Source organism: Ruditapes philippinarum, unplaced genomic scaffold (assembly GCF_026571515.1).
Source record: "Ruditapes philippinarum isolate M1 unplaced genomic scaffold, ASM2657151v2 ctg2799_1_1_1_1, whole genome shotgun sequence".
In the NCBI taxonomy this organism is placed as follows: Eukaryota; Metazoa; Mollusca; class Bivalvia; order Venerida; family Veneridae; genus Ruditapes; species Ruditapes philippinarum.
The window spans coordinates 187,773-213,484 of record NW_026852057.1 but is presented as its reverse complement, the minus strand read 5'-3'; the positions used below and the strand labels follow the sequence as shown (position 1 = coordinate 213,484).

Genomic DNA, 25,712 nt, shown 5'->3' with positions numbered 1-25,712 from the left:
TTTTAAGAAATTTTTTCCCTAATAATATTGAAACAATCTTTTTTTTTTGGGCTTAAAGAAATTTAATGCGAAAAGGGGTTAAGTGTCATTTAAATTTCAATTTTCCATTTTTTTTTCCAAAAGTAAAGTTTTTTAAAAGAACCCCCATCTGTTTTCTGTTTGTTTTTCTTCCTTGCTATCATCCACTTAAATTCATTTTACAGACAAAATCAGAAAACGAATCATTAAAAATCACATCAACACCCACTTGATTCTTAATGTGGAAACATTTTAGCTTTAATGTTGATGAAATACCTCCGCTGACCTCCTAATACCTAGATTGGCTCTACATATGTAACTGTTTCAAGTTACTGACAGGATTCAAACCTACAGCAATAAGGGACAACATGATTCAAAGACGGCGTACCACTAACTACACATACACAAGTGGAAGTAAAATGAGCCGCATCACGACAAAACCAATGTAATGCGTTTGCAACCAGCATGGATCCAGACCAGACTGCGCAGTCTGATCAGGATCCATGCTGTTCGCTTACAGATCCTATAACAAGTAAAGAAACTGATAGCAAACAGCATGGATCCTGATCAGACTGCGCAGGCTGGTCTGGATCCATGCTGGTCGCAAACCCATTATGTTGGTTTTGTCATGACGCGGCTCAAATATCACAGTAAGACAACATATTTTTTTTACCCCTATAGAATTCTTGATTGACTCCGTCGCCTGCTGGTTAAACTGACTGATATAGCTTGCCTCGGCACTCATGTCATTTTGTAGATGTTTTGGGTATAATCCTCCGAGATCGAACCTGGCAAAACAGGACAATAATGCTTGTTAAAATATATTTTTTTTGTTGGGTTTATGTCATACCAACTTATTTACGGTCATATGGCTACTTTCCAGCTTTACTGGTAGAAGAAGACCACAGGCGCACCACAGTGCATTATTTAAGGCACAAAAAGACACCGAGTAGAACCAGTGACATTCCGTAAGCGGCTGGATAGCTTCCTCACATGAAAGGGCAGCATTCAAACTGTCAGGGATAACAGGCAAGTGGTTTGAGTCGCTGACCTTAACCAATCTGGCCTGGACGCCTAATTTTTTTTCAAAGCATTTCATATTTTCCTAATCAGCAATTAAAGTGATCTAAAACAACTTAGGTTAAGTTCAAAGGTATGCTGAAAATAGAAATTTTCAACTTAAAAATCTATCATAACGACTGCAATCTATGTTCAGTAGTGCTTCTAACAACATAGTCCTCTATATCTTTACATAGAATTAATTTGTAGTTACAAAAAGACCAAGACATACAGTATATGTAATTTGTGGACTTTCAGACCTGGGACACATTTATCACAGAAAAATAATTATATTATAACATAAATACAGGTCAGGATATAGATAAATATGTGTAATACATGTACATATGACATTTTTTCAAATATATGCAAGAAATGATTTTCTTAACTAAATTTTTCTTATACAATCATTAAATATATCTTCTCACAAAAAACAATAATGAACATACGTGTTGGAGAGTGCATTTGACTCTATCGGTACTGGATTTGTTGGTTCTGGTGCTGATGAGCCACTGGCTGTAAAAACTTTTGTTTCTGCCAACTAAAATGATTCAAACAAGTAACTCTTACATTAACTTCTTTGTAAGACCTTTTCAAGCCCCTTACAATTCAATATAATTACAACACTCTATCCTTCATTAGGTGTAAATGACTGATTTTAAATGCTTACTATACAATGAAATTCCATATAAATCATATAGAAATGCTGTTCTCTCTAGATTATATGGCTTAGCAGAGCAACATTGAAGGAGAGGAAATCAAATTCTTAACATTTTTTTTTTATAATCTACTACAATTTTAAAGCCCAACATAAAAACTTTAAAACTTATTTATTTATGACATGATAAAAATAAGAAATTGTGCATCTTTAAGACTTTGAATTTACATCTCAAAGAAACCACTTGTAAACAAGATATGTTTGTAAAACATGTATGCCCCCTATCAGCAGCCAATTATTCATGTGATAAGGTAATTATGCATGACTTCTGACCCAGTGATCAAACAATTAATAAGGGTTATCAAGTATCTACCTTGACCTTTGACCCCTTGACCCAAAACTCAATAGGGGTCATCTGCTGGTCAAGACCAATCATCATACAAAGTTTGAAGTTCCTAGGCCTAAGAATTTTTAGTTAATTGATCAGAAACCGTTTTTACTTACAAGGTCAATGTGACCTTGACCTTTGACCCCTTGACCCCAAAATCAATAGGGGTCATTTGCTGGTCATGACTAATCACCATGCCAAGTTAGAAGTTCCTAGGCCTAAGGGTTCTTTTATTATTGATCCGAAACCGTTTTAACATACAAGGTCAATGTGACCTTGACCTTTGACCCCAAAATCAATAGGGGTCATCTGCTGATCATGACCAATCACTATGCCAAGTTTGAAGTTCCTAGGCCGAAGCGTTCTTTAGTTATTGATCAGAAACCGTTTTTACTTACAAGGTCAATGTGACCTTGACCTTTGACCCCTTGATCCCAAAATCGAAAGGGGTAATCTGCTGGTCATGAAAAATCACCATACCAAGTTTCAAGTTCCTAGGCCTAAGCGTTCTTAAGTTATTGATCAGAAACCGTTTTTACTTGCAAGGTCAATGTGACCTTGACCTTTGACCCCTTGACCCAAAACTCAATAGGGGTCATCTGCTGGTCACCACCAATCATCATACAAAGTTTGAAGTTCCGAGGCCTAAGCGTTTTTAGTTATGACTCGTAAACCATTTTTACCTACAAGGTCAATGTGACCTTGACCTTTGACCCCTTAACCCCAAAATAAATAGGGGTCATCTACTGATCATGACCAATCACCATATCAAGTTTAAAGTCCCTAGGCCTAAGGGTTCTTTCGTTATTGATCGGAAAGCATTTTTACCTACAAGGTCGATGTGACCTTGCCCTTTGACCCCTTAACCCAAAAATCAGTAGGGGTCATCTGCTGGTCATGACCAATCACCATACCAAGTTTGAAGTTCCTAGGCCTAAGGGTTCTTTAGTTATTGATCGGAAACTGCTTTTACCTAAGAGGTCAATGTGACCTTGACCTTTGACCCCTTGACCCCAAAATCAATAGGGGTCATCTACTGATCATGACCAATTACCATACCAAGTTTGAAGTTCCTAGGCCTAAGGGTTCTTTCGTTATTGATTAAAACTGTTTTTACCTTAGAGGTCAATGTGACCTTGACCTTTGACCCCTTGACTCCAAAATCAATAGGGGTCATCTACCGATCATGACCAATCACCATATCAAGTTTGAAGTCCCTAGGCCTAAGGGTTCTTTCGTTATTGATCGGAAACCATTTTTACCTACAAGGTCAATGTGACCTTGACCTTTGACCCCTTAACCCCAAAATCAATAGGGGTCATCTACTGATCATGACCAATCACCATATCAAGTTTAAAGTCCCTAGGCCTAAGGGTTCTTTCGTTATTGATCGGAAACCGTTTTTACCTACAAGGTCAATGTGACCTTGACCTTTGACCCCTCGACCCCAAAATCAATAGGGGTCATCTGCTGGTCATAACCAATCACCATACCAAGTTTGAAGTTCCTAGGCCTAAGGGTTTTTTTGTTATTGATCGGAAACCGTTTTTACCCAAGAAGTCAATGTGACCTTGACCTTTGACCCCTTGACCCCAAAATCAATAGGGGTCATCTACTGATCATGACCAATCACCATACCAAGTTTGAAGTTCCTAGGCCTTAAGGTTCTTTACTTATTGATCGGAAACCGTTTTTGCTTACAAGGTCAATGTGACCTTGACCTTTGACCCTTTGACCCCAAAATCAATAGGGGTCATCAACTGATCATGACAAATCACCATACCAAGTTTGAAGTTCCTAGGCCTTAAGGTTCTTTAGTTATTGATCGGAAACCGTTTTTGCTTACAAGGTCAATGTGACCTTGACCTTTGACCCCTTGACCCCAAAATCAATAGGGGTCATCTACTTGTCATGACCAATCACCATACCAAGTTTAAAGTTCTTAGGCCTAAGGGTTCTTTAGTTATCACTCGGAAACCATTTGGTCTACGGACCGACGGACGGACAAGTGCAAAGCAATATACCCCCTTTTCTTGGAAATGGGGGCATAATTATGTACCATTATATTAACAATGCAAGATTAAATTATGCAAAAATCACAATCCCAAAGAAAATATTAAAATAGTATAACATACACTTCCAGTCCAGCTATCTATATCCTCATTCCAGTCTTCTTTTGAATCACCCCAGTTAGATACTGTAAATATATATATATATATAACAATATATTTTTTAATTGGAAAGAATGTAAAGAAATTAATCTATCATTTCTGTATTGCAAATTAACTTAAATGTTTACAGAGTATTAATTAAACTCAAGCCTGCGGAATTTGTTAAAATAATTTGTCCCGTCTTGATCAGTACTTATAGATTTTATTGGGAGTTCAATATCAAAATACAAATATTATTCAGCTAATAACAGTACTAAGCCTGGTCAGACAGTATGGATGTGCACTATTTACTGCTACAAACATTAGAAACAAGTACCACAGTGGATAAATGAAATCAATGTACCCTGTCTTGCTTGCCTATACAATTCAATGTGTACCCTGTCTTGCAAGCCTATACAATTCAATGTGTACCCTGTCTTGCAAGCCTATACAATTCAATGTGTACCCTGACTTGCAAGCCTATACAATTCAATGTGCACCCATACAATTCAATGTGTACCCTGTCTTGTCAGCCTATACAATTCAATGTGTACTCTTGTCTTGTCAGCCTATACAATTCAATGTGTACCCCGTCTTGTCAGCCTATACAATTCAATGTGTACCCCATCTTGTCAGCCTATACAATTCAATGTGTACCCTGTCTTGCAAGCCTATACAATTCAATGTGTACCCCGTCTTGTCAGCCTATACAATTCAATGTGTACCCTGTCTTGCAAGCCTATACAATTCAATGTGAAACAAGTCTTGCTATTACAAGCACCCCGTCTTGTCAGCCTATACAATTCAATGTGTACCCTGTCTTGCAAGCCTATACAATTCAATGTGAAACAAGTCTTGCTATTACAAGCACCTGCTACATCCGATCCGTGTACCTTTTTGAGAACCTATATATTTTATTTAACCTTGTGCATTACTTACAAAAAACAGGAAGTAGGTTCATTTATCCATTCTTGAGTATATGAGTAAAACAAAACTTAACATGGGTATAAACTTACTTTTTGGTTCTTTCTCGCCTATCACAGCTGTTTCATTAGTCCATGTATCTATCTGTGGACCATTGTCAAACTGGGAATTCTTATTTTCAAAACCTCTATTTGGTCGGAAAGTCCTGCAATGTAAAATACAAATTTTATTTTGATTTTGAAATATGATTGATAGCACTGCTGTTAACATACATGTTACTGAATTCCGGTATTGGGTGTTTCAAAAATCAATGCAACAGTATCACTCATTCGCTGTTCAATGTTCTTCGAATAATGACATGCAATATATTGAAAATTGTAAGGAAAACATTGGCATAAGTTCTAAACTGTGTATAGCAATATGTTGAATTTAATAACTAACTTCATTAATCAATTATCTTAAATGAAATGTTTATTTCAAATAAGCTATCTGCATAATAATTTAATGATGCAGTCAAATACAATGAATCTTATTGCTTTTACAAAGATTATCAAAATTAGGGAAACTAGTTTGCTTTTACTTACCCTCCACCCCCTCCTCCACTGCCACCACCTCTTCCACGCCGTGGACCAAACCCTCGTCCACGACCCCTGCCACGATCAAATCCCCTGTCACGATTATCATCCTTTTCATTCTCCTCTTCACCACGTTCTGGTCTGTCTCCAGCTCTGTCCGGTCTGCCACGACCCCGTGATAACCTTGGAGGTCTGTTGTCATTACGACGGGCACGCTGCCGATAATTGTCCGACTGTTCACGAAAATTACGCTCGCCATTTTCCTTCTCCTCTTTGTTTCTGTCACGATTATCTCGTTCATTTCTGTCTCTATTATCTCGTCTGTCGGGTTTGGTGTCATTGTGATTTTCTGTGGGTGCTGGGGTGGGCTCTGGCTTTTGTTTCTTTTTCTTCTTGCCAGACTCTCGCCACTCACTCTGATTAATTTAATTAGGTTTACAATTAATATTACCATAGTTTGATGGGTCTGACATAATAAGATGCATCATACATGTAAAACTTTTAAAGACTTGCGAGACTTGACAGCATGCTCTACTATTCAGAGTACTTCATAGTAAAACAATAGCCATGATTGAATTTTCACCAATGAGTATAACTAAGTCAGGGCCCTCAATCCAATTTGGGGGAAGCGGGTCGCTACCCTCAGCAGGGGGAATTTTAGTGTATGGGGGGAATTTTTCTCTTTTCTTTTATTATCAAATACACTTATTTAAATATCAGCTGTTTTTTATTTACATGCATATTATTTTTTATAAAAAATCCATAATAGGTAACACTAAACTGTTCAGAAGTGATTGATAAGATTTGAAGAAAAATTTAACACCTTACACCATCAGATCTTTATGCTGCTTAGCTTTCTGTATGATTCCCTCCCCCCTAATTATTTAGAAACACATTCAGACAAATGTCTCCATTTCCACTAATATGAACAATACATGGACCTAAAGTAAATTCTATTCATACACTACATTTCTAGTGTTCTAACACACCTTTTAATAAGACAAAGCTTCCTTTTCTTGACTTTGTAAAACATTCGTAAACTAGAAATGTGTCCAAAGGACACGGATGCCCCCACACGCCACTGTTCTGTCAATCTTATGACTCTAGGTCAAATATTTTTTGGACTACATGTGCCACAAGTTGAAAACTAAAAATCAACAAAGGGCCATAATTCTGTTAAATTTAGTTGCAGCAAAAATTCATTCCTTTACTACCATCTACACATTAAGGTTGTTCATCCCTGGAAGTTTAAGCAAAATCTGCCATCCGGTTTAAGAGGAGTTGCGTTCACAAAATTTCTACAGAGTATATAGTGAAAAAATCAACAAAGGGCCATAAATCTCTTTACTTTGGTTGCAGCAAAAATTCCTTCCTTTACTACCATCTACACATTAAGGTTGTTCATCCCTGGAAGTTTAAGCAAAATCTGCCATCCGGTTTAAGAGGAGTTGCGTTCACAAGATTTCTACATAGTATATAGTGAAAAAATCAATAAAGGGCCATAATTCTGTTAAATTTGGTCGCAGCAAAAATTCCTTCCTTTACTTCCATCTACACATTAAGGTTGTTCATCCCTGGAAGTTTAAGCAAAATCTGCCATCCGGTTTAAGAGGTGTTGCGTTCACAAAATTTCTACATAGTATATAGTGAAAAAATCAACAAAGGGCCATAATTCTCTTAAATTTGGTCGCAGCAAAAATTCCTTCCTTTACTACCATCTACACATTAAGGTTGTTCATCCCTGGAAGTTTAAGCAAAATCTGCCATCCGGTTTAAGAGGAGTTGCGTTCACAAAATTTCTACATAGTATATAGTGAAAAAATCAACAAAGGGCCATAATTCTGTTAAATTTGGTCGCAGCAAAAATTCCTTCCTTTACTACCATCTACACATTAAGGTTGTTCATCCGTGGAAGTTTAAGCAAAATCTGCCATCCGGTTTAATAGGAGTTGAGTTCACAAAATTTCTACATAGTGTATAGTGAAAAAATCAACAAAGGGCCATAATTCTGTTAAATTTGGTCACAGCAAAAATTCCTTCCTTTACTACCATCAACACATTAAGGTTGTTCATCCCTGTTAGTTTAAGCAAAATCTGCCATCCGGTTTAAGAGGAGTTGCGTTCACAAGATTTCGGGACAGACGGACAGACGTACGGACGGACGGACAGACGGACGGACGGACACTCGGACGGACAAGTGCAACGCTATATGCTCCCACTCTGTGGGGGCATAAAAATCGGCCTCGCGAAAATATGTGACAAATGAAAATTTGTTTGTTTTCTGTTTACACATCCACAATTCTAGTTGTTTCTGATGTAGATTATATAAAATTAAATTGATTGTTTATTATAAGATCGTTTTTCATCAGTTATTTAATAAAGTATCATGAAAACAAAACTTACAAGTTTGTAATTCACGGCAAAATTTACCGTGGTTGATGTAACATTTTGAAGACAAAAAAAATGATTTCATGAATAAACAATTTGAAATCAAATTGTTGATGGGAATTGTGATTTTTTTCTGCATATTTCTGTTGAAATTTTAGCATTTTTACAGGATGAAAGGCCAAAATGTGACGGTAGATTTTGGGGGAAAAAACAAACGGAAACGTGCAGACATGTAACGTTACTGTACGATATTCCGCTCAAATAGATGGATTTTAATTTTCAAAAACAACATTAGTTTTAATTTTTCTCTTTAACACTTTATATGTTTTGAGGGGGAATTTTTACCTCTGTTAGGGGGAAAAAAACATACTATTTTGGTGGGGGACTGCGGCCGAATATCGGCCGCAGATTTGGTTGATCGAGGGCCCTGTAAGTGAAAATTAATACTAGAGCAACAGGTTTATATCTGTGAGGTACAATAAAGAGCAGGACACCATCTGTTAAGAATCATAACTCTCTTGTAAAATATATATGTTTAAAACCCAACAAGTGAAATGGTGCAGTGTTTCTCCTACTTTTTCAAGTGATATCACGTCATTTACATATAATGTTATAGGAAGATTTACCTCATCAGAGCCTCCCTCTAACACTTGGTTGACAGCTTTATCCATGTCATTCTTACTGTCATACAGAGCTATCTCTGCCTTCTCTTGTGAACAGAAAGTCAAATCCATTATCTGCAACAAACAAGGTAAACATTTAATAATATGATTGATATCATCCAGCTGTTAGGACAAAAATAATTCAACAGGTGTAGTGGTCCAACCCTTTAAAAAGTGTCCCTCTCCAGGGAAATTTTTGGCTTATTTTATAGCCGAAATTCGCGATTGAAAATAGTATATTATTTTCCCGATCCACAGGAAAAAATTCCCAATTGAAAGTTACAAAATATAAATATTGAATAATAAATTGTAAAATCTTTGAAAATATGGGCTTCTTCACTGTGAAGGCGCTTAAATGTTTGAAGATGTCATCCTAGACAGTGATTCTTTGCTTTCATTTAAAATTTTAATCACTGCAAGATTTAATTCATGCATTTTTTCCCAATTTTTAACAAAACATCACTGAATTTCCCATTTCCATGAGTATAGGTCATGTTCCCAAAATCCTGGAAAAAAAAACCCTGCTCTCAACCAAATAGTCCCAAGTTTAAGCATTCAAAAATCATGACCATCTTTCTTCGCCTGACAACAGAACAAGTTTTTCATGGATGAAGACTTGGTATAATGTTTAGAAAGTATTTGCTTCACAAATGATCAACATACCATAACATGTTTTTAATGAAAGATATTAACAAATATTCATTCCACTAAAACCAATTTCTCAATAATTAACGGTTATATCCAGTATCCACGACAAATTCTATCCCAATCATACACACAGTTCTTACATTCAATATTTCTAGTGAAGGGAGATGTCCTCCACCCCCTTCCTCCATCACTTTAGTTAAGAAATATAAATACCTGTTTGATTTTATCTTTTAGATCTGCATCTTCAGCTGTAGAATCTTTACTGTGGATCAAATTGTTCAAAGCAAGCTGTTCTGCAGTCGGCTGCAAATGAAATTAACAACATTCAACATACTGGCTAATGACAAATATTTTTGATCATATTAATAACATAAAGAAAATATGTTTCATTTAATTTCTTAATTATTGAATAATTATTTCAGGCACAAATAGGCATTTGAGTAGAACCACTGACTTTCCGTAAGCTAGCTGGATAGCTTCCTCACTTGAAAGAATTCAAAATTCCTGTCAGGATTTAATCCCAACAGCGGTGAGGGGCAAGTGGTTTTGAGTAACAACCTTAACCACTTGGTCACGGACGCCACGAGTATGGCAGATAGAATTCATCAATGTGCTTCTAAATATTAAGTTTCAGGAATCAAGGTCAATACAAATGGTTCTATTATCAAGTTTGGTTAGCCTTGGTCACAAGTCTTTTTTTAGCACAACTGCTGGGTAAGAAACTAACTAATTATTGTGCAGAAAAAATAACCAAAAATATTATACCATTATATAACATTATACCTGCATTGTTTTCATCGGAGGTCCCTCCGACTTGGCTGTGTTTTGTATGTGTGTCTGTGCGGATTTACCGCTTCCCTTGTCCTTAGCGGACTTGCTCCGGCCGGAGCCACCTGTATTCTTCATTCTATACAGTATTTACAATACTCTATATACAAACAATCTGAAAAAGGTTAAAAAAAGGTTCTTCAGAAGAAGTGCCTACAACAATGTCTACATCCTTTAACAGTGTCTTATGAACACTATAAAACAATGACTTGTCCCAATTTCTTATTGTTTGGAGTACACCCAAGTTTACAGTGACAATGACTTGGGACTCGTCCGACTTGGTCATTGAATATTTGCGTTTACCAATTTCAAAAGCGAAAACATGCTAGCAGAAAAAACACAGAGACCCATTGAAATCATTAAGTTACTCAGACTTCCCGAAATACATCGGTCCGACGGACATGTCCGATAAATTTTGATTAGGTCCGACGATTTTTTATTCAGGATTGGTCCGACTGTCCGGCTTTTATCCAAGTAGCACTAACAAAATGACGTCGCTAAAGGTGCCAAACCTTGGAAAATGATGACAGAATCCTTGCTGCTACCAGAAATGTTTTATTGCATGGACTAAGTATTTAATCTGTGTCGGCAGTCATAAACAAACGAACATGTACCCCAAAGCACATTAAAATTACCACATGGTAAACTAGTGACCATATTAATGCTTAACAAATATTCATTAATTGAACAAACATTATTCTTAATCCAGTTTCCACACCTTAATTTGATATGTTCTATTATTAGTTAATTCAACTTAATTGCCGCGAGCATGCAGTACTGCCTAACGTAAGGAAAATATCCTGTTAATTTGCAAACAAAATATTCCTCTTGTTAATTTGCAGTCTCTTCTCAATTATACATGTTATATAAATTCTTTTTCCATGCAGCCTGCTCGTCATGGTGTCATTTTCAATCTATTCTTATAAATGATGAAATATATTCCGACACTTATCACTAATAATTAAACATAAAGCACTAATCAATGTATTATTTTGACGGACTTAAAATACTTTTATACCACTTTTACATCAATTTTAATCTATATTCACAATTATAGGGACAAGATATTGGAAGATTGTTGAATTTTATGTAGTCTGTTAACCGGTCAAGTGGGTGGGGTAAAGAAATTTTGTCGCATGAAAATTATTTACACTGATAAAAGCAAGTTACACAGACGACTTGTCCGAAATTACACGAAGAAAACCTATATCAATAATAGTGTTTCTCTCATTTGAACGTATATCTAGCACGTTTTAACAAACAATAACATTCCTGTTATTTTGTTTCCCATGTGACGCCATGCTGGATTTAGCTACCGAGGAAAAAGGATTTAAGGACCGAAACCGGCAATTTACACATGTTTGGATGGTTTCATTATAATCATGAAATATTAATTCAATAAATGGCAAAGACAAAAAATACGATTCATACGAATCAATGCAGAAAATTGCGTTTTTTCTGAGACAAACACACATACCTGGATATTGCGCTTACAATAGCTGAATGGTCACGTGATTTACGGACGATTCGCGCCGCCATATTAAACACCTAACGGAGATGACATCACATGTGGGATTTCTCTTAAAAGCAGAATAACTACTGAAAAAAGTCACTGAAAACTGCATATTTAGGAGACTATGAATATATTTTAAACAACGATTTCATTATCTGTACATGACAAGAATTAAGAACGATTCATTTTCCCTTTAAATTTTTTCAGACGAAAATTCCGGAAAATTACGGAAATTAATTAATAGAGGGGAAGAAACTCTGCTTCGTCATGTATGTACTTGAATGAGTTCAACGGTATCAGACTACTAATACTTTTCTTTTGTCTTACGCACCGAGACATAGTTTCCATGAAACATGACTCAGCCAGGATAAATTTAAACAGAACGTTTTATGTTGATAAAACAAGACACTTATAAAAAGACCATGTATAAAAAGCTAACATTTACTAAATATAGATCTTTTAAGGAATATCTCATTCAGTTCTAGGACCACGATTATAATATTCTCTGCTTGGACTTACGATAACAGTCATGTATAGTCCCAGCTAGAGAATATTTAGTCATTACTAGGAAATATAACATTACATTTACATTATATACTTATAAATGGAATATTGTGAAATATTGAATTAATAAAATGCGTATTTTCATTTTCCGTATTTTCACTGTAAAGTATTATTTTTCACTGCAGTGAAACATATATTTTTCGGTATTTTCACTGGTGTCATGCCAGACTACTTTCATCTAGATTCGGCTGACAAATAACGTTACTTTGAAAGAATGAAATGAAGAGTTTTTATACTTATGTATTGCACTCCTCTTTAATGAAATCTAGCAGGTAATGAAGTTTCAAGTTAGCATACCAGACATGACTTTAGAACTTGTTTCCACTTATGCTAGAAAGACCTGTCTTACTCAAGTGCATTAAATGACATCATTTCCGTACGCCTTTTGTTCAAATGTTGACGTCATTTTGCCGTTATGAACAAAGTTGTAACTTTTTACATACGCTTAAAATGCTCAAATTTGATATAAGAAATGATTGTTACAAAGTCTCTTTGTAAATATAAAATAAACATGTTTTGACTTAAAAAAAAAAATGGATTTTTTAAGAAAAGACCCAGTTTCCTTTATTTGTAATAGGAAATGTACATGTAGCTTCCCATACATCGTTTTGAAATTTAACATATTCAGTAAGAATTTTATATAGATAACGATAAGATTCTGTGATTAAAATATTTCACTCATAATTGAGCGCAGTATATCTTTAAACATTTGGAAGGTAGAGCTACTGCACGCTTTAACAATGAGATCTGTCCACCAATGAAGTTCATATCTCAAATGCTAAGCGAGTTATGCTCTGGACAAAAAAAATACATGTATCATCAAATATAACAAAGGCGAATGACTAAAATAATATGAAGTGCACCCTAATACACCATCCTTGTCGACTCTGCCTACTTTATAGGGCCACTCTCCTCGGCTTTCGCCAGACACCGGCCGGCAGCTAACTTCACGCAAGCTTTAAAAACGTAACTCCGAGCAAACTCCTCACAGTGATTACCTCCCTTGGCAGAATTGTACTGTACTGATCAGGGGAAGTAACCGCTGCGGGGAGTTTGAACTCCGAGTTGTAGAAAACATGCGGATTTCCCGTCTTACACGTATATACTCGGTTCCTATGATATCACGGGTTCTTTGATATCACGGTATTTACATTTTCTGTGACTGCTAATAAAAACAACACACGATGATGCTAATATTTTTAAAACTGACACACTCAATTCATTTTCATCTGCCTCTGTTAAATAATGAATGTATTTGTGACAAGAAACATATTTTATAAAATCGTCGTATTTTACTACTATTTTCCTTAAATGTTTTTAAATGTTATAGCAAGTTAACTGTTGGAAGTTTTACACAACTGTTGGAAGTTTTACACAACTTAAGGACGTTTTTGGGAGTTTTCATATAGACCTGGGACATATCTTATGTCCCAGTATAGACATATAGCCAAAATTAAAACTGTTCTATAGAATTTATTTAAACTTGGCATGTTGTTAGAATATGATAACAGAAACATTTTCAGCGAAAATTGGGGTCACCGTACTCATTTTCGAGTTATCTGCCCTTGAATTCGAGTTTTTCGTTAAATTCAAGGGCAGATAATTTACAATGAAGGGAAACAATACACTTATTTTCTTATTTTCATGAAGCTTACCTTCCTTTTAGTCAATCTGCAAAATTTCAAGAACAAATTTAGAGTGGGTAATTTTTTTTCCACATTTTCTTTTTACCTGTGTATTTTTCTTAAAAACGCCCTATTCTTTAAGAATTTAAAGTATCTTTATTTTCATTGAAAAAAATAACAGAAACGATATAAGGAATTGCTTGTTATTATGTATTGTACTCAACAATAAAAAGAAAAAACATAATCCAGAGGTAAAATCAAGAATTCGTTTAAGTATGTATAAGTTATCTGCCCTTGAAATGACCTCAAATAAGTAGAAAATTCTGATTCAGGGGCAGATAACCCAAAAACGAGAACGGTGACCCCCATTTTTTCTCGCTTAAAATGTTTCTGTTATCATATTCTAACAACATGCCAAGTTTAAAGAAATTCTATTAAACAGTTTTAATTTTGCCTATATGTATATGTCTATATGAAAACTCCCGAAAACGTCCTTAACTTGAAGATTTTGACCCATCTATCCTTCCATTTTTAGGGACTACCGTGATACCATAGTAACCTCCTCTGAAATTACCCAAAATGGCAGACATTGGAAATAGTTTAAAAAATGTCATTTTATTTGGATCTTTCGAAATAATTTTTTGACAAACAGTTTTGGAAAAGGTTCACTGATTAAATAGAAGGAAAATCTTATCCATGTATGATATATATATATCTGAATATTTTCTAATAAACGTTAAGTACCATGATATCATAGAACCCCGGGCTACGTAGCATTGGTTCTTCAAACATCTGCCGATGTCCTGTGTCTTCTCAACGACGTACAATGACTATAAATTATTTATGTTTGGCTGAATGGAATGGCAGAAAACATTATGCTATTTGACTACTGTAGTGCGCTATTCATAGCTGATGATTTCTGATAATTTCGGTACATTTTTGTATACTATTTGAAAGCGCTATGTTATAGCATGTGACTTCCATGCAAAATAATAGACCACTATATCTGTGCCAAAACTCTACCGAAGAAAAAGATGACTTCGCAAAGCTATACGGCCATGCATGAGTAAAATTTTTTGGAAACTGTAACTGGACATTGAATCAAAGCATGTTCGTGGCCTTTAAGTGTATAGGATAAAATGTACGATGTGTAGAGTGCACGTGTAAAGTAACATTATTTTTCGAATGTTGTAATTGTACACGGATGTTAAAATATAAACAAGGCAGTCTGAAGGACAACTAAATCTCCTTCCGCAGTAAACATGAATGTGTACTTCTTGACCTTTTACCAGCCATGACCTTGATGTTATGCCATGCATATCATAAGCACATAGTCTCATGATGGTGATTATTTGTGCCATGTTATTTAAAATCTTCCATAAAGTAAAAAAAGTTATGGAGAACATATAACCTTGACCTTGGGGGTAGCAAGCCTGGTTGCTGAGCTCTGCAGATTGTGTCATGGCGGTGATCATTTGTGCCAAGTAATTTTAAAACCTTTGAATTGTCAATAAGTTATATAGTGGACATGAAAAATAGATGTTTTTACATTGGACCTTTGAGTGTAACCCTGACCTTCAGGGTTGTGACTTGATTATTGTACTCTGCTAATAGTGTCATAATGGTGATCATTTTGCCAAGTTATCTTAAAACATTGCAGCGGCTTAATTAAATGTTATGGGCAGACACGGAATGTAGGCTTTCTAACATTTGACCTGTAAGTGTGGCCTTGACCTTGGGTGTAGCAATTCAATTATTGTGCTTTGCACATCGTCTCATAATGGTCATCACTCGTGCAAAGTTATTTAAAAAAAAACTTTTCAGCGGTTTAAGTTATGGAGCGGACACAAAATGTATACTTTTTAACACTTGACCTTTAAGTGTGACCTTGACCTTAGGGACAGCAACCCAATTATTGTGCTCTGCACATTGTCTCATAATGGTGATCACTTGTGCCAAGCTTTTTAAAAAAAACCTAGAGGTTTTAAAGTTATGGAGGGGACACAAAATGTAGACTTTTATACATTTGGCCTTTAAGTGTGACCTTGACAATGAGGGTGGCAAACCAATTATTGCACTCTGCACACGTTCTTATGATGGTGATCAATCGTGCCACGTTATTTTCTAAAAACTTCGCCTGTTAAAAAGTTATGGAGGGGACACGAATTGTAGACTTTTTATTATGAAATGAAGACTTTTTAACATTTGACCTTTAAGTGTGACCTTGACTTTGGGGGTAGCAACCCACTTATTGCGCTCTGCACATCGTCTCATTATGGTATTTAATTTCTAAAAAAATGTAGCAGTTTAAAAGTTATGGAGCGGACACGAAATGTACACTTTTTATTATGAAGTGAAGACATTTTAACATTTGACCTTTGAGTGTGACCTTGCGCTTTGCACATCGTCTCATTATGGTGATCACTTGTGGCAAGTTATTTTAAAAAAATCAGCGGTTTAAAAGTTATGGAGCGGACACGAAAGTGTTACGGACAGGCGGACGTCCGGACTGACAGACGTAGGCCATTCCTATACTCCCCTTACCGCTACGCGGAAGGGGATTAATAAGATAAGCTGCCTAACTAAAGTACGACTAGTTTTCTTTCTTTTTTGAATTTTATAATATAACAAATGTAAAGAAAAACAATTTGTATTACGCATGTTTATACAGAATAAAAACTTATCAATGAGCTTTAAAACTTACCTCGTCTTACATAAACATGCTCAATGTAGCATATTCAATTTTGCCTTTTTGGACGTTATTTAGGGACTCCCTATTTTCTCTATTGATCCAAAAATGTTGATGATGTCGAATTTTCAAATGGCTTTTCTTAAAGGGAACAAAGCTATAAAATAATGTTGCTACCATAATTTTATGTTCGATATTACATGTGTGTTACTAAACACATTTCGTGCATGTGGCTATACTAGTATTTTGGAAGTATATATATTTTTGTTGTTGTTTTTTCTTCAAAATTAAACAACAGTTTTGTAACATACAGGCAGCAGATATGTAACTTTATACACTTCAAATATTGTTCTTTATGTAATGGTCAATGTACGATCAATGGAATGGGTTTCAATTTTTCTATCATTTTGTTGGTAATTTTATATAATATGTTTCTTAGCTTTGAAATAAACGTGTATAGTTAAATTACTTGTCAGCTAGCACTTGGAAAATACAAACACTAGTTGATGATTTGTTGCAAATATGCACACACATATAAATTAATATACGATTGTGTAACAACTAATTTTTGAAAACCTATATCATTATATACAAGCAAGAGATTGCAGTAGGTCTATATAAGTCACTTTGGCATATGGAAAGGTAAATAAAAAGTTCGCAGGGCCATTTTCCGGCTTGAATAATTATTTTAGAAGCATAGAGGCTCACTAGATTATGATACAGTGATGTGTAGGGGGGGGGGGGCGTTTCAAATTCCATAAAGAAGTTAAAACGTTTTTTCCTACTCTGTGACACGAACGTAATCTTTGGTATGATCAGTTTGACCAAGAGGAATAATTTATTCAAAGTTTGTAAAGTAGAGGGCATCTGACCTCGATAAATTTCCCAATATCTAAGATCTTGACATTTCTGTTTTAGAAAAAAGAATAGTTTGGAAACCTATCACTGAATAATTTTATGTAACAAAATTGTCTTTTACACAGCCGTTGTAAATGTCGTACAACAAATATCTGATATCTACAGTGGTAGATCAATTCATAGTTTCGTCAAGTCAAAGTCAAAACGTGTAACAACAAAATGAAAATTACACACATGTGGTAATAATGTAGATTTTAATATAATAATTGTGAATTAATTTGAGGTTTATCAAATGTAATGATTAATTTTGTTGTTATGTTTCCGTCTATATCGGGTATAGCCACCATGCCGCGTATTCACTAGTTAAGAATATTCAAGGATCAGGATCGAGATCAAAATCAAAATTAAATATCCCCTCCATTGCATGTACATGTATATCCTCATAGATTAAATATTAAGTATGATGTCGATAAAAAAATAATCTTTAAACAGCATGCTTATAGAAATTTAGAATTCATTTATGGTTAATTTACAAGATATGGTATGAACATTTTACTGTTGATCCAAATATTGATATTGATCCTAAAATAGATATTTTTAGTGTTATTCGTCCATGTTATTCTAAAGTAAACCTGTCTCTTTGCAAATAAGCATTTTTATATTGTTTTATGTACTATTTAATCTAGCAAAATATGATCAATCTTACTTTCATAAGGTAATGAAAGTAAAACAGGATCACTTGATCCTGATCTTTGTGAGCACGTGAAACCGGGTTGACGATATAACCCCATACTTACGACATCTCGATCATAGATTGACGTATTGTAATTCCATTCAATTTGCACAGCATACTGCTAGCTCCCATAAATCAATTTTGACCCCACGATGCTTTTACAAAGATGATTCAAATACGCACAATAGGACTGAGGTGACAAACAGAGGAGTCGAGTCAAGAGATGAGCCGCGTCATGACAAAACCAACATAATGGGTTTGCGACCAGCATGGTTCCAGACCAGCCTGCGCATCCGCGCAGTCTGATTAGGATCCATGTTGTTCGCTATCAGTTTCTCTACTTGTTATTGGGTTTGTAAGCGAACCCATCATGTTGGTTTTGTAGTGACGCGGCTCAGATGAAGTATTGCTTGGTCATATCAATACGCAAATCATTTAAAACGTTGTTTACAGTATTACACAACTACAACATGTATCACAAAGTGTGGAAACAATTCATACCGCTTACTAGATAATGGTAGGTAATTAAATAGGCTAAATCATGGTACCAGAGATCAAATAATTTTAAAAATGATGCCAAATTCATATGCACATTTTTTTGTGAGTGACTATATTGCATTGTTTTTATTACTAAGTGGCCAAGTGCTTATTAACCCTTTACCACATATATACGCGAAACAACGCACTTTCGACCCCCCCTTTTTTAGGCCTCAAATAGTGAAAAATTGTCCTATTTGGGCCCCAAACATAAGTTTTTGTTTGAGAAATGTTGCTAAAAAAAATGAGCACTTTTTCGGCGCCGCCCCCATCCAAAAGATACATCAGGGGGTTGCCAGAAGGGGATGTGCCCCCTTCTGTTAGGGGGGTTTGAAGGGGGGCGGAGTCCCCCTCATCGCCAAGAAAATTTTGGACTTGTGAGAGGCTAAAAATGACCCGAGGTCGATCATAATGTAACGTTTAACCAACGCTGAAAAGCCTTTGACTCTATCTCAATCCTTGAGAAGTTGCAGCACTTTGAAAACCATTTTGATGGAAAAAAATCAACACAAAATAGTGATTTTTGGCAATTTTGACATGTCCCCTCGTTGCCATGGTAACAGGAAATTTAAGACTGAGCATGTCGTTACAAAGGCAATGGTTCAGTCAACATTTGTGCCAAGTTTGATAAGTATTGAAGCATTTTTCATAGTTTCATAGCAGTTTGAACTTGTAACAGGAGGCTTTTCAGTGAAAATGGCCATTTTTTCAAAATATGCTCATGGGGGAAAGGGTTTAACTAAAAAAAATATAAATGTTACAAAAAGAAACAATTTTTCACCAAAATTAGGTGAAAGACCACATGTTAACATGGAAAAACTAGTTTTTAGGTGATTCCAAAAGTTTTTCATCATTTTTTGTTAACCTTTACCACATATATACGCGAAACAACGCACTTTCGACCCCCCCCCCCTTTTTTAGGCCTCAAATAGTGAAAAATTGTCCTATTTGGGCCCCAAACATAAGTTTTTGTTTGAGAAATGTTGCTAAAATAAAATGAGCACTTTTTCGGCGCCGCCCCCCATCCAAAAGATACATCAGGGGGTTGCCAGAAGGGGGATGTGCCCCCTTCTGTTAGAGGGGTTTGAAGGGGGCGGAGTCCCCCTCATCGCCAAGAAAATTTTGGACTTGTGAGAGGCTAAAAATGACCCGAGGTCGATCATAATGTAACGTTTAACCAACGCTGAAAAGCCTTTTAGGACTCTATCTCAATCCCTTGAGAAGTTGCAGCATTTGAAATAATTTTGATGGAAAAAATCGAGGCAAAATAGTGATTTTTGGCAATTTTGAGATGTCCCCTCGTTGCCATGGTAACAGGAAATTTAAGACTGAGCATGTCGTTACAAAGGCAATGGTCCAGTCAACATTTGTGCCAAGTTGATAAGTATTGAAGCATTTTTCATAGTTTCATAGCAGTTTGAACTTGTAACAAGGAGGCTTTTCAGTGAAAATGGCCATTTTTTCAAAATATGCTCATGGGGGAAAGGGTTAACTAAAAAAAATATAAATGTTACAAAAGAACAATTTTTTCACCAAAATTAGGTGAAAGACCACATGTTAACATGGAAAACTAGTTTTTAGGTGATTCCAAAGTTTTTCATCATTTTTTGTTAACCCTTTACCACATATATACGCGAAACAACGCACTTTCGACCCCCCCCCTTTTTTTTAGGCCTCAAATAGTGAAAAATTGTCCTATTTGGGCCCCAAACATAAGTTTTTTGTTTGAAGAAATGTTGCTAAAATAAAATGAGCACTTTTTCGGCGCCGCCCCCCATCCAAAAGATACATCAGGGGGTTGCCAGAAGGGGGATGTGCCCCCTTCTGTTAGAGGGGTTTGAAGGGGGCGGAGTCCCCCTCATCGCCAAGAAAATTTTGGACTTGTGAGAGGCTAAAAATGACCCGAGGTCGATCATAATGTAACGTTTAACCAACGCTGAAAAGCCTTTTAGGACTCTATCTCAATCCCTTGAGAAGTTGCAGCACTTTGAAATAAATTTTGATGGAAAAAATCGAGGCAAAATAGTGATTTTTGGCAATTTTGAGATGTCCCCTCGTTGCCATGGTAACAGGAAATTTAAGACTGAGCATGTCGTTACAAAGGCAATGGTCCAGTCAACATTTGTGCCAAGTTTGATAAGTATTGAAGCATTTTTCATAGTTTCATAGCAGTTTGAACTTGTAACAGGAGGCTTTTCAGTGAAAATGGCCATTTTTCAAAATATGCTCATGGGGGAAAGGGTTAAAGGCCTTGAACTCTAATCTTCGTTGTATCATGTTTAGAGCATTTCAGGGGTGTTTGTCCTGTGAGAAATATTAAATGCAGCTTGCAGATTATAGTCTTGGGTTCAAGTTTATGTATGCAATGAAGCATAGAGAGGTATATGCGCTTTTATCCTCTGCTAGCAATGATGGAAAATCACCGTGTGACCATACAAGTTTTTGACTTGCAACTCGACATATTCTTCACGAATATGCACTAGGATACCTTTTACCACGGATTTATATTGTAATATAAATCCGTGCTTTTAACCAGTTTCAAAATAGTTTCAAAATTAATAAAACAAACTATTTACAATAGATGGGTATATGAGATTTACCTCTGCTAGTAAAATTAATAAAACAAACTATTTACAATAGATGGGTATATGAGATTTACCTCTGCTAGTAATGATGGAACATCAACATATGGGCATAACCAGTTTTAGTTGACATGCAACTCAACATGTTCTTCACCAAAATACACTTGTATATCTTTCGCCCGTTTTCAAAAATAATAAATAAAATAAATTTACAGAAATAGACGTCTTTTATTTTTTTCATTTTTTTGTGCATGTATAAACAATGACAATAAAAAACAAGTTTGTAGAATTTTACAAAATGATGAAACAAGACATTTATTAACTTTAAAAAAGTTAAACAATTATCCTATTGAAACCAGTCATCTCATATCCATATACATTATATATTATACATATATTTCTATGTTATCTTTAAATGTTTTTTTTTTGGTAATACACTTTCAGACTCACCACGAAATAAACTCATGTTGGCATTTTTAACACAGAAACATTCATGCTAAATTGAAAACATTGTTTATACAACTTAGTGGTTCTAAGAAGCACTGTTTCTAAGAAGCTTCTGTTCAAACCCCTTATTTAAAGATTTAGAATGCAGACATGAAATGGCAACATCTTTCAAACCAGGCAAACCCTTAAATATGGACTCACTGGTCTGAAACTTTTTTATGAAGTTGCAATGCATTTAAGTTGAACTACCAATGAAAAATACTTTTATGCAAATTAAAATTGCTCATTTTTAAAAAGTCTTAAAAGATTTATCAGGTTGTTTTTGTAAGCAGTGCGTGTAAAGAAAGTAACTGAACTCTAAAGATATTAATTCCAGAGAGGTTTTTAATGATGGGGGAAACAACAAATAAACAAACAAACAAAATATGACAAAAAAATCTTTATCAAAATGTAAATCAACAAAAGTAATTATACATACACATGGAAAACACTCTATCACAGTTCACATATTAATGAAACACATGAAACACATTTACGGAAATTCTTGATTCAAGAAAGACATTTGAGCCGCATCATGACAAAACCAACATAGTATGTTTGCGACCAGCATGAATCCTGAAAAGCCTGCGCATCTGCGCAGGCTTGTCTGGATCCATGCTGGTCGCAAACACACTGTTGGTTTTGTCATGACGCGGCTTATATTATTTTGACTGGTCTGCTATAGGAATCTGCTAAAAATGAGATTTACATCTTTTATTTTAGGATCTAGATGATGCTTTGAAAAAAAAAGATGTATCTTATGTTCTCTTTTAAAACTATCATTTTATCTTATGTTCTCTTTTGAAACTATCATTTTATCTTATGTTCTCTTTAAAAACTATCATTTTAGCTATAACGTGATAAAAGTTTGAAGTTTAACCCTTTCGCTGCCAGAGGGTTATTGTTTTATTGATCACCTATTTGCCAGAGGATTTTCTAGGAAATTACTATATTATTAATTAATATAATTATTATTGTTTGTTATTAGTATTATAACAAGAGCCATGTCAACATGGCCATCCCCCGCCGAATGTGTTTGCTCATTGGAAGAATGTATATGTAGTAGAGCAGAATAATTCCATTTTAAGAGGTCTTTTGGTAATGAAAACTGATGGCTATAGTGATTACAGATTTGAAACCTATGTGAATACTGATGGCTGAAAATAACAAAGGGCAATAACTGAAAAATAATGCAGGGTAGGTTATCATCCTTGTGTGCTGCATCCCTTCTCAGTTAAATCTATCCACCTATGAAGTTTCAAGTTGATACCTCAAATACTTTTTTAGAAAAAAATTGAATTGAAAAATTAAGTATGAAAAATAACAAAGGGCAATTACTCAAAAATTATAAAAGGTACAGTTATCATTCTTGTGCAGTGCACACCTCCTGAGTGAGATCTATGCACCTGTGAAGTTTCATTTTGATATCTCAAAGGCTTTTTGAGTTATGCTCTGGACAAAAATTAATTTTGAAAAATAACAAAGGGCAATAACTCAAAAATAATGCAGGGCAGAGTTATCATTCTTTATCACTGCATTCCTCCTCAATGAGATCCATCCACCTATGAAGTTTCAAGATGATGCCTCAAATACTTTTTCAGATAAGCTCTGGACAAAATAGCATGAAAAAAACAACAAAGGGCAATAACTCAAAAATTGTATAGGGAAGAGTTATCATTTTTGCGCACAACATTTCTCCTCAATAAGATCTATCCTTCTATGACATTTCATGTTGATATCTCAAACACTTTTTGAGTTATGCTCCACTCAGGTGAAAAATTAGGTATGAAAAATAACAAAGGGCAATAACTCAAAAATTATGAAAGGAAGAGTTATCATTCTCGTGCACTGCACACCTCCTGAGTGAGATCTATGCACCTATGAAGTTTCATGTTAATATCTCATAGGCTTTTGGAGTTATGCTCTGGACAAAAATCAATTTTGAAAAATAACAAAGGGCAATAACTCAAAAATCATGCAAGGTAGAGTTATCATTCTTGTGCACTGCACTCCTCCTCGATGAGGTCTATCCACCTATGAAGTTTCAAGTTGATAACTCAAATACTTTTAGAGATATGCTCCGGACAAAAATTTCGGACGGAAGGACGGACGGACGGACGGAGACTATTACTATATCCTCCGCCTAAATTTTCGGCGGGGGATAATAATTATATATGTTTCCAAAATTGTTAGTATAATAATAATTATTGTCGATGGTATAATTTTCTTTATATTTATTATTATTTTTTTATTATTATTATTAATTTATTATTATTACTATTATTATTATAGAAACGGCTAAAGCCGTCCATATGGCAAATACGCCGAAAATAACAGGGACGGCTTAAGCCGTCCCTATGGCAGTGAAAGGGTTAATTGAACCACTTTCGAGATAGTTACCTACAACCTACTGGTACTGGTGTTATGTCATTTCCGATTTAGGCGCGGAGTTTAATTGACAAAGTGTGTGGTGTAATTAACCCTTTAAGTGCTGGACCCGAAAGCATTAAGTCTTTGCCACCAGTATAGAGCCAGGCCAGCCTGCACTACCGTGCAGTCTGACCAGGCTCTATACTGTTGGCTGACAAATTTTAAATATTCAAATTGATATCCCTAAAATTGATAAAGGACAGTCCCAAAAATGGAAGTGGGACAAGTCCATTTAAAATATTCAGCAAGTTCAGGGTTAAGACATGAACCCACTATTTCTGGGTTACTAGCTGCAGACATAATGATCACTAGCCCACACATCCTTTTACCAGTTTAAATCCCTTTGACTGTTCCAACTTATTACATTGGACCTGTCTATTACACTTTTTTGGTAGGGTATGTATAAAAGATAAATTTGCAATGTCTCCTAAACAATAAACACTTGCAGCTATAATACATATCTTTACAACCTATACAGTCTCTTTCCAGCGAGCAAATTTAGGGCTTGGTGCGAAAGGGCTGTAACTCATATTAAATTAAGAAGGAATTACGACACTTTCACACCAAGCTGTGGAAATATGCTGTCGTATTAGACTCTAATATGGTATGTTTGATGCTTAATTTCAATATTAAAGCTGCATGCCTCCAGATGAGCAAAAATATTTCGATAAAATCAAACCTGAGAAAAATGTACTAAGATTTTAGGAAAAGTATAAAGATTCAAAATTCTAGTAATAATTTACATGTTATGTGCGATTAATGACCGATTTTTCAGTATTTATAACTATATTTCTACTGCGTTACTAACGCAGTAAGGGCTATTTTTGCATATTTTGACCTCTTTATGGTAATTTACATGGGTTGTAAGTGCCATTGATAATGTGTAAATTGCATTCTTTTGGTTACTTCACAATATTATACTGTTTAAATACATTTTCAAATTTTCATGAAAATAAGCATGAATCTGGAGGCGAGCTGCTTTAAGACACTGAAATCCCTATAAAAAAACAAAGCATTTTTATATTGATAGACTAAACAGGGCAAGCACACAATGCAAATAAAACAGCTTAAAGGTTGATTTATCTTAAATATAGACTTATAATTATAAAACTAATAAATAACACACATGTATTGTCAAAAGAAAATGCATAGTTACATGATTTTAAAGGGAAACACATACCACATCTAATCTTTGTGAATGATGTCAAAATATGATGTCATAATATATAAAGGGAGATAATTTAAGGAATAAATTTACTGAATATTTAAATGTCAAGGTTATTTAGATATAACACTTGTAATACTATGCCTGAATGGGTATTCAGAGTTTATTTTGCAAAAAAGTAAAAATGAAACCAAAGAAAAAAATCTGAAATGATTCTTTTTCCTTAAATTAA

The 25,712-nt window shown here is 35.1% G+C and overlaps 1 protein-coding gene across 1 annotated transcript; it reads right to left on the bottom strand.

Moving 5' to 3' along the window:
* Positions 1–651: 651 nt before the first annotated feature.
* LOC132748117 (ubiquitin-associated protein 2-like) lies at positions 652–11,930 on the bottom strand (the record flags this gene model as incomplete). Its single annotated transcript, XM_060737667.1, has 9 exons — positions 11,776–11,930; positions 10,254–10,413; positions 9,684–9,773; positions 8,787–8,897; positions 5,782–6,188; positions 5,290–5,402; positions 4,259–4,320; positions 1,527–1,618; positions 652–806 (listed from the first exon to the last, which is right to left on the bottom strand). Coding segments are annotated over exons 2-9 (1,153 nt in total), but the record flags the coding sequence as incomplete, so codon positions are not given.
* Positions 11,931–25,712: the final 13,782 nt, after the last annotated feature.